General features: G+C 35.7%; 1 protein-coding gene across 1 annotated transcript; it reads right to left on the reverse strand.

The window, feature by feature from the left end:
* Positions 1-298: 298 nt before the first annotated feature.
* LOC145982727 (uncharacterized) lies at positions 299-4998 on the reverse strand. Its single transcript, XM_083116088.1, has 2 exons — positions 3459-4998; positions 299-1388 (listed from the first exon to the last, which is right to left on the reverse strand). Exons 1-2 carry the CDS (start codon positions 4738-4740, stop codon positions 988-990), a joined length of 1683 nt encoding a protein of 560 aa, XP_082972214.1. The 5' UTR covers positions 4741-4998; the 3' UTR covers positions 299-987.
* Between the last annotated feature and the right edge of the window lie 6272 nt (positions 4999-11270).

Consider the following 11270-nt stretch of genomic DNA (forward strand, 5'->3'; position numbering starts at 1 on the left):
ATTTGAAAGGGAAAACATTATTAATAGGCAGGCTTTTATTATATTTAGAAATATCTGATGAATTAACATTTAAAAAATACTAAGTTATATGAATACATGTAGCTATGAATATTTGCTTTAGAAACGCTTTACTCAAAGCAAGTTTTTTTACACACATTATAGAAATAACTAATTGCAAACAAATTAGGAATAAATTATTCCTAACAAAAGCTACAATGAGGAGTATTTTTTACTTTTTATGGCGCAGAATGGTGAATCTTATTGTACCAAAATGCACACTTATTTTATCATAGCAACACAAGATATTCTTCTATGTGTTTACACAAAATTCTCTGCCATATGATATTAATTTACAGTTTCATGTTGGATTGAAGATTAATGAACTATGGACATAAAAAAGAATTTAAACATTTGTTTTAATAATTTAATATTACACTCCTATAGAAATATCGCTTGTGCGTATAGAAAGTTCTCAATTTAATGCAAAAAGAACACTAGCTTCATGTGAGAGAGAAACTCTAATAGTTTTTATTTCTTCTGCAAGAGTTCTTAACTCCTCCATTCACTGCAGTTGGTGTTGCTTGTCAATATTTAGCAATTTTCTACAATTGCAACTGCAACCATGTATGAACGTTTGCATTCAAGCACGTGATATTTGTGACAATAAATATTAAAATTAACGAAATAAAAATTTGGTGACTGCAAATATTTTTTTTCTTATCACAATTCTAACAAAGATCAGAAGTAGTTGTTCACACTCTACAAAAACAACCATTAATTATTTGCTATTTTAAAATAATTTTTCTTTCTATAATTTTAGAAAACTGTGCAATTGAGCATTATGTTATTCTCTTTCTGACTATGCGTCGGACAATATAAACATTATATTTACTCTCAATTTATTCCTTAAACTTGTGTATAAAATGCATCAATCACATGAGAGATTCATTGTTAACTGATTCTTTTAATAAAACATGAAAATACTTTCTAGTTTCTTTCAAATTCAGATTTACTTGAGAATTGTTTGAGTTTAAATTTCTTGTTCTGAGTTATTCTGGAATAAATAAAATACTTGACACCCTTCCATTCTCTATCTTTTAGGATCCCATTACTTTCTTGAATACACCTCTCACACTCATCCTTCTTGGGAATTATTTCCCTAACTAAATGCCTCTTGAAAAAGTTCGACACTACTTCTACTTCCTCTCTTGACCACCACTTCTTTTTAGATGGCTTTCTCTTCTTTTTAAAAATGTTTTCTATTTCAGGATGACTTTCAGCAAATGTATGCATATCTGTATGTTCCTCACTTGTTTCAGATAAACGTTCTTCAACGCTATTGCAAATATTGCCTTGTAGTTCCTCAAATCTTTCATTGCTGACCATATCTGTCAAATGAAAAGTGATTTTTATTAATTGTGTACATGTAAGAAAGGTAACAATTTTCTAACTGAAAATTGAATTTAAGATACCATAGGACGGGACGTGTATGATATAAAATCAACGTCAGCGTAATGAATGACTATAAATTATAAACATAATTTCATTGAAATTTCAACACATGTATTCCTGCTCCAAAAATAACAATACGCCCAGGGTTTTTTTTTTTTTTTGTTATTAGCGATAAACCCGAAATGTAACGGAGAGACGCAGCAAGTAGTATATGCACGATTTATAACAAATGTGACTGATTCACGGCTGTAATTTTGTCGCGAATTTTAGCGAAAATTTACCGTTTCTGCGAACATTTTCATTTTTACGATAAAAACGAAAAAATGGCATTTTTTACAAATTTCTTTTTAAGAAATATATTCGATTTGAAGATGTTGGCTGCAAAGGAATGAGAAATCATTTGGAAAGGCACAGTAACCTGAAAGTTTATTATTTTTTATGTTGTTTTATGAATGAAAGTAAATGAGAGACAGATTGTTTTGTACATTCCACTTTTTCTAAAATATAAATATAACTGAGTAAGGCTGATTTTCAGAAGGTGAAATTTATTATTTACTATTTTTAAGCTTATTTTCCCATAAATGTTGCAAACATTAAGCCTTGTATAAATTAATAATTCATTGATTTAGTAACATTATGTATAAGTGCATGGCATTAAAAATTACCACGAAATTTTCACGAAATTACTGCCATATTTTTAACTATAAACACGATATTTCATATATTTTTCACGAAATTCTTGAAAAAATAATACAAAAAAACCAGCCCTAAATATACCCATTCCATGGGTTTATAAATTTATGTGGTAATTTGGAAAATTGTAAATCTTTCTACACTATATGAAAGGAAATATTCATTGAAGAGTACATGAATCGAGGTTTCCTAAACATCCGAAAATGGAACACTGTCGCGTGATTTAGAAGATTCAAAGGAAAAGATGAATTTGAAATTATTAGATATATTGCCTAAAAATAATCTAAATTTTTACCAATGACTTGCAAACCAAAATTATGGGAGTGTGTGCATGTGCATGTATATATATGTCTGATACAGAATAAGAATTTTGAGAAATGGTACTCTGATCATTGTATAAAGTAACGATTATTTGTAAAAACGAAAATCATTTACATATTTGATATCCCTGCATTCAACGTATAATTACTTGATATTTTGTATGTATATATTATAAATAAAAGTTGGTCTCGATTTTCATTTTAAGTAAATTATGCTACAAAGATGATAACCTCCCCCCTCGAAGTCTGAAAATAACAATAACTTTCAATTAATATTGTGAAACAGAGTCATTAACAGAATGAGACCGGTGTCAAACAGGCGAACTATGGATGAGTAGCCTAATCCGATCACGGAAGCCTGCACAGGCTGGGGGGTTCGTCGTACTGACCACACGTGACTCCCACCTCTGCTGAGAGCAAGTGGAAGTATGAACAGCAGTCGGTGAGTTGGGCAAGGCTCTCAAAGTGTTACCTATTGATTGTAACAAAGGAAAGGAATACGTATGATCAACACTCAGGTTTTCAAACATGTGTTCTTGGAATTACATTCGTGTAACGTAAGAATAGAAATAGTTCTTTTTAAGAATAGTGGCTATAGTCATTCGTTCTTTTTATCGTTGCCAAACCTGACTGAATCAATGTAATCAATGAATGTGACATCATCTAACATGTTCCGCGCCCGTGGCGAAATGGTGTACATATCGCGCTATGACGTAAGGGGTTCCAGATTCAAATCCTGGTCAATACATGAGTGTGTGTTTGTCCCGTCATCTATTTCATTCCTTTATCATCGCGATTACCCCAAGTGGCTGCAAAGTGTAGTAAAATAACCAAAATTAGCATCTAGAACTTAAAGGCATGCATAAGTTTTATGTTGTTGAAGGTACGATGATAGTAAAATAATATGGAATTGTGAGTATATTGCGAGTGGAAACTTAGTCCATGCTACAAATATAACATAAGTGAAATATATTATAAATGTGGTATTCATACCTGGGAGTTGAACATCAAGCTCGCTCAGTGATTTGCCCCTGCACTCTTCTAGTCCTCCTCTCTGATCCAATGTAAGGAGTAATTTGCTGACACTGGCGAGCTGCACAGTTGACTCTGGCAATCTGTAATATTCTCTGTGGATCTGAATATCGTGTCCCATATGTCTCGCGATTTGGTCCAGTTCACAGTCCTTCAGATTAAGCAATTGGGACATGGTTGCAATATGTTTCCTTAAACGTGTAGATCTTAATGCAGCTGGGTTCTTTGCTCCACATTCCTGAGAAAACTTTCTTAGGCAATCGTGTGCCCTCACACAACTATCTTGGGTTGAAGGAATGGCAAAGAAATACGGATTACTTTCACGGATGTTTCCAACTGTTCTAGTATGGATTAATATTTGCATGCATTCGTCAATGCCAGGTGTTAGAAATAAAGGAACGCCTCGGCCTCTCTTCCCACGTATTTCTATTCTTATTAAAGACTGACACAATTTCTTTTCCAGATCAGTTAAGCTGTTGAATACATCTTCATTAAATTTATTATTTACCCTGTGCTTAGTGTAAGTTTCTGTTAACAGTCTTTGAACTTCACCAACTCTTCTCCGATTGAATAATATGAGGTACGTTAACACAACCTGACAGAGCGAAGTCCATGTATATTCATCGGGATTGTCTTTCATCTTCTGTGTGAGGTCCTGTTTGGCCTTCTTAAGATACGACTGTAGTTTTAGCAGATCGTCTCTTAGTGGCAGCAAAACATCCGTATTCCATTTCTTTTCCTCCAAAGTTTTCAAGGCATTCCTTGAAATTTCAACATTCCATTCAGATGTCATCAAATGAAGGAAATCATCTGCATTCTCCTTCATTTGTATATCATGAGTTATTATAGCGTCGGCCTTCATTATCTTTGCCGTCTCAGATAGGGAATTGCCAATTTTCAGTGCTAAGGAGGGAGCTTTATATGTATTAGATTCTCCCTGGAAACCACAAAGAATACGTACAGCTTGAATCACACTTTTAAATTTTGCAGGTGAAATACAGTCTCGTAGTGTGATTATTGTATTGTCAAGTTTTCTAATTTCTATCAAAAACCTTCCGAGTTCTCTCATTTTGCTACTGATGGTACTGTGCATATGTTTTAGGTGACCATGGATATTGTGCAGTCGGCTTCCTAATTTGAGAATCAATTCATCATTTCGAACCACTAGAGATACTCTGTCCTGAACCATCCTACCAAGAACATTCTCCTTCAGACCTTCAGTGGCTACTGATGAAATGGGCATCAGTAGCGAAGCGCGTGCTTGGTGGCGATACTTGGAAGGTGGTCCATTTTTCGGAGCAAATTTACAAATTTTCTTGTGTCTCCAGATATTAGATTTTACAAGCAATGTGAAGCAATATTCGCATGGCAAATATTCTGGTGTTGCTAATTGGATATATGGCCTTCTATTAACAATGAGTTTTCCTTTCTTATTTTTCACAACTTCAACATTGTGAGTATAATTTCCACGGTTCCTAAGTAATGTTAAGGCTTCCTTTCGTTCCTTTGAGTTCTTAGGAAATGCAAAAGCTGCTTTGACGTCTAATTCATCTATGTGCTTTCTGTGTAGGTGCCGTGAAAGTTTTATCATTGTATCTCCACAGTAAAAACAATGTTGTCTCTTATTAAATATTCTTTTAGTTCCATTCTTTCTCGTAATATCTACTTCCAACGTGTCACTACTGGAAGACAAAGTGTCTTCTTCATTAATCCTCTTTGATCTATTACAAGTATCGCTATAACTACACTTTTTACTCTCCTTATCAGAATTAACTGACGCCAAGGCTTTATTTTTCTTAGTTGATTCAAGACAATTTTCAATTTCAGTATCAGAATTATCTGTGTCTGGAAGATATTCAGATTCTGAAGGAGTTAAGTCTATTGAAGAATCTTCCTCGACCTCGTTACTTTCCAAGACACGATTGGTTGATTGAACATGTTCTCTTCCTTGCAATTGTAAGTCATCATGAAGGGATGACCCAGCTTCGTTTGTTGTTGTATTTTCCACAGAAAGCACATCCACCACCATGTTTCCTTTCTTATATATAGCTGTTTTTCTAAATTCCGATAATTTTGGAAAGGATGGAGCTGTCTCTCTGCATGTAGATTTCTGATCATTAAAATTAAGTCTCTCTGATTTGCCTGACCTTTGCTTGATTGTTGTACACACTTCTACCTTTTTTCCGTTGTGTTTATTAGTACTGCTCTTCTTAAATTTTCCCACGGACGACGATAAATGTTTTTGTCTCAAAGATCTATTTATTTGTTGAATTTTACTTGTTTTGCGATTTTGTTGCATTCTTTCTACCATCCTTGTTTTATCCTTCTCTATTCTTGATGAAATGTTTCCAATTATATTTTTCTTTGCATATTCTTTGTTTCTATCAGAACACTTTGAGTAGTCTTCCATTTCAAACTGATTATTTGCAATAGGTATACTGTTAGAATTTGATACCTTTATATTTTCTTGCCATTCACACCACTCAGTTTCCCTTGAACATAAAATAATTGCATTTTCCACTCTGTGGTTATTAGCTAAATGTGTTGCTTTGCTTTTCTCTGTCAAATCCGGTTGATAATTCGGACGTTTTACCCCATCACACGCAGTTGCTTTACAAGATTGCCTTTGTTGGTAGGAATTTTCATGTTCAGTACTAGATATTTCAGTTTTATCTTGTAAAGGAGAATTGTTCACTGTCTCCACATGTGGCAATTGCATATCTTCCAATTTTCTCTTCTTAGACGTTTGTAATGCCTCTTGAGCATTTCTGTTGATCCATTCTTCTTCTTTATCTTCATTCACAGATGGTACGTTGTTTGCATTGGATGTATATACGTCTGTTTGACATTCACGCCACTCAGTTTCCCTTGAACATGAAATAATTGCATTTTCCACTCTGTGGTTATTATCTAAATGTTTTGCTTTGCTTATCTCTGTCAAATCCGGTTGATAATTCGGACGTTTCACCTCATCACACGCAGTTGCTTTACAAGATTGCCTTTGTTGGTAAGAATTTTCAATTCCATTTACTACATGTTCAGTACTAGATATTTCAGTTCTCTCTTCTACAGGAGAATTGTTCACTGTCTGTGACATTTGTATGTTTTCGAATTTTCTCTTCTTAGATGTTTGCTTCACAGTACTTTCCAATGTCACTTGAGCATGCTGTCTGCTGGCAGAGTCTTCTTCTTCACCGTCATCCAGAGATGGTCCTGTAAAAATATTAACAATTTGTTCACCTTAGAAACTAATGAAATCAACATTTCTTGAGAAATGACTACGTCTTTCTCTTCGTAATTAATATTTCTATGCGATATTGTATAACATTATATATTATGTAAAATAGAAAACAAGCGTAACCAGAGAGGGATACCGGGAGGGTTATATTCCCCAATTTTATCAGATTTCCTTTCCGAAGAGAACTTTGTTAAATACTTAAATCAAGTTGGAGCAGCATTCACAATCTTACCGTGATGTGCTTAATGGGTACTAATCAGAACATGTTATATCCACGGTTAAACTTATAAACAGTCAGACTACTCTATTTGTATCTCTAATAAAGAGATATCGGTTAGTTTGATTGTTAAATAGAACGGATAATGGGCGGATCAATAGAGAACATTTTCACGAAAGAAGTGACTGTTCAACATGGCCTTCAGAACACAAAATTGCACGTATTACATGTTTCAGTAATTCCAGGATCTCAACGGTCAAATATATATTGATTGTTGAGTTTCAATTGTTTGACCCTCCCCTTCCCCCTTATATACGTGTACCTTCATATTATTTATGTCACTTCAGAGTAGTATTGAGTAGGTCTGCCAGTGCATCAAATTCTATTTTCATTTCCAATAATTTTTCTGACTACCATATATTTATCAATCGGTTTCGACTGTTGACTACAAAAATCAAATGGATAGCCCAATCGAGAACGTATATACTACATCAGGTGCGTATTTCCAAGATGTTTCAGTTTTTACCAAGTTTCAAATTTCTAGCTCTAATAATTCCGGTGATATCGTAATGTTAAAAATATATAGATTGTTGACTTTCGATTTATTTGCTACCACAGACAGACGGATATGTCGATTCAGATAACTTATATCGAGATGATCTATTACATTTTATTACGTAGCATTAACAGTTTCTGAGATATCGGCACGTAACGTGACTTCGATTGTCCCTCACGGAAAGACGGTGCTCGGATCGAGATGATCTATGATGCTTTTTGCTGGTATTTCTTAGGTTTATCAACCTATCAAGTTTCGTATTTGGAGCTCTGGTAATTTCTGAGATACGGCTAGTTGACACGGACTGGCAGACAGGCAGGCGGAAGAATACGCAGTGGGAAACTTCTCCTCAGCTTCACTGATTAGTACTCAAAATAAAGCACTGCTTTAAAGTGTAAAATTTGCTTTATGCAGTGACGGCGCCTGGAAAAAAGCTGTGGGTGGAGCCCCTCAGTAGAAAACCCAATTTTCTTTGGGGTTTTCATATTTCCAAAGTGAATTTTTAACCTTAATACAAGTGATATTTAGAAGTATATAAAATGCAATTTCAAGCGTAACCCCCCTCCGTCTTTGCGCCTGCTGCTTCTCTTGTCACTTTTCCCTGGCGTCGTTGTTGATTTTATGCTCCTGTACAAGTAAAATCACAGTTTAACGTATTTGTATGGAGGTCTGAATGGCAATATATTGTAAATGACCGAAAATACTATTATTTTTGCAGTGCTTGCTTTATTATTAACTTCTGTTCTTTCTTGCAAATTCGACTCGGTGGCTCAGTCGGAAGGGTGTCTGGCTGCCACGTAGGAAAGCCGGGATTTATTCCCAGCATGGGTGATTTCAGATGCGAATTTTCTAGCTAACTCCCAGCACGAGTGGCTCTGGGACTCATCCAGTTTCTCCAAGGGGTCTCGGGTTCGATTCCCGGTCGAGGCACATAGTGGTTCGGATCCCACTTTAAACTGTAGGTCCAGTCCCGATTAGCCTTACTGTGCACAAAGTGGACTTAAAACACCAACTCAATCAATCAATCATCCAGTTTCTCATTAATGGGTACCTGCGGGGAATCTGGAATCTGGTGTGATCACATCGCCTCTATTATAGCCTCCCTACAAAGGCCACAGAGGACGATGGTAAGTATGCTCAACTACGTAATTAAGTATAAAGATAAAGGATGTTAGAAAAAGAAGAGTTCTCGGAAACATGAAAAATGCTCCGTAAATCATTCAGAATCAGTGTGAAGAACTGGGAAGGGGGGGGGGGGTACAAGAGTACCTAAGAAAGAAATGTAAAGAAGCAGCCGATGAAATATCCTCGCGTTATTTTGTCTAACATTTTCCACCCACCCTACTAAACCTATTACTGTTACTTTGTCTGTTGGAATGATATGTCTCTCTGAAAACGTTTTGAGAAAATTGTTCAAAATGAGTGAAACATCGTACAATTAAATACGGTTTCGTAAAGGGAGTGGAATACACATTTCTAAACAAGTTAGTGATGATAAGATTATATAAATATGGTTCAGAACAAAATACGAAAAACGTTAACCTCCGAATATTCTAACAAAATTTGTAGAAACTACATACTTCTAGTATAAAATATTATATGGCATATTTTATTCAAACTGTATCGTCAATGTTCAAAATTGCAGTATTTGTACTAGAGGTACTTAAGGAATTAATCCCATACCGTAGCAGCGAACAGCCCCATGTCCCAGAACGAAGTTAATTTTTAACAGGTCTAGTTTTTCGTTTCTCAAAAGCAGCTGACATCCTTGAGATATTATCAATTATGACGTCACGGAAGCCTCTCACTTTTCTCAGTTACACAATTTACATCATGCTCAAACATAAAGCTAAAGCTTTGTGGTGATTCTGAACAACAGCTCATGAACGTGTTTTGATTTGGAGGGTACTAACTTCACCATTCATATAAATAGGTTCAACGTCTGTGGAACACGCATCTGTTCTTCATATCCTCCTCTGTTTTTTTTTTCTGAACCGTTGTACTTCCAACAAACAAACTAAGCCCTATTAACAAAATACGTAGGTGTGATACTTCTGTTTCATATTCTTTTTAATTTCTTCTGTAAACAAGACGTAAACCTAGAGACATTGGAAGGACTCATTCCAAATAGATTTATTGAATTAAATGTAGCACTAAATAACGGATGATCCGTCGTTTTCTTGGCTCTTAATTGCTTCAGTTTCTGCACTAAAGCTGATCGATACTGGCAAAATTAGAATTGGACTTGCAGAACAATTCACGAAACTCTTGCTGTCCGATGTGTAGGCGAATATGTAACTTAGAGGGCTTGTAGTTATTGATGTCGTTCTTTCAATTTGCGATTCACGAAAAGTATAAAAGCTGTGGCCGCTACAAATGCAGCCGTTGTTGAGTCACTTGCTCAACCCTCTTCAACTCTCCTACAACTGAACTACAAGGATGTAAACTCTGATTTTCCAAGTTATATTTTATTCTCTGTATGTAATTACACTAACGTACTACACATAACCTTGCCTCTTCCCTGGCTATCATACGCACGTCCACTATCGCGGTTAACCTAACGGTATAACTGAAAAACGTTAATTAAATCAGGTATCCAAACACATTTTAATGTTATATTCTTTTTAGATCTCGTCTAATTTTTCCAATCTATCCAATTGGAAATGGGCCCAGAACGACCTCTATGGATTCACTTGTTCCGAATTTGTATTGATTCATTTGTATCAAATTTCTAGAACTTCGTACATGAAAGAAAAACATTCAGATAGAAACTCCTTGAACAACAATTCTGCAAATTTTGTCAAAAGAAGAGAATATGATGAACAAATGCGTGCTTTTCAGATGTAGAATTAATTGTCCATATTTCTGGATGATAGTAATAAATATAACTAGTGGCTATTTATTGATCTTATTTTCTTTTTTGGAAAGTTTTGAAATTTGTTATGGAAAAAAACCTTGGAAATACCATTACGGTGTTAAACTTGTTTGGGAGGAAGGTGGGATTATCAGAAAGCTACAGAAGCTATCGCATTTTTTGATGTTAAAGGTTTGGTGCATCATGAATATCTGCATGAAGGACAAAAGATAAACCAAGACGTTTATATTGACGTCCTGAAACGTTTTGCGTCCAGCAATCCGGCCTGATTTGTGCACATCAGGGCAGTGGTTCTTATTGCGCAACAATGCAGGGCCCATACTGCTTTATCAGTCCAGGAATATCTGGCCAATCATCGTATTCCTCCTCTACCACATCACCCATATTAACCCGTACTGTCGCCGTGTGATTTCTTTTGTTTGGCCGTGTGATTGATTGATTAAGTTGGCGTTTTAAGCCCTCTTTATACACATTAAGCTAATCGGGACTGGACCTATAGTTTAAAGTGGAATCCGAACCACTATGTACCTCCACCAGGTATCGAACCCGGGATCCTTTGATTGAAAGGTGACGACGCTACCACTGCGTCATCGGGGAGGCCCGTTCCCAGTGTGAAAACGCCGCTCAAATGGAAGCGTCAAGATGAAGATATTGCAGCAATCCAAACGGCTGTGACAGATGTGCTGAGAAGCATTCCAGATGAAGCTTTCTCTGCTTGCTTCCTTGACCTCCAGAAACGGGAGCGGCTGTGCATAGATAGCCGACAAGATTTGACAAGACCTAGGACCATTAGTCCGTAAGTTGAATCAATTATTTTTTACGAGCTCAGTCCTGGAACTTTTGTGACAAAGGATGTACTACCCATATTATCAACCATCATGTTCATT

This window comes from Lepisma saccharinum, unplaced genomic scaffold (genome assembly GCF_977018435.1).
Source record: "Lepisma saccharinum unplaced genomic scaffold, izLepSacc3.1 HAP1_SCAFFOLD_376, whole genome shotgun sequence".
In the NCBI taxonomy this organism is placed as follows: Eukaryota; Metazoa; Arthropoda; class Insecta; order Zygentoma; family Lepismatidae; genus Lepisma; species Lepisma saccharinum.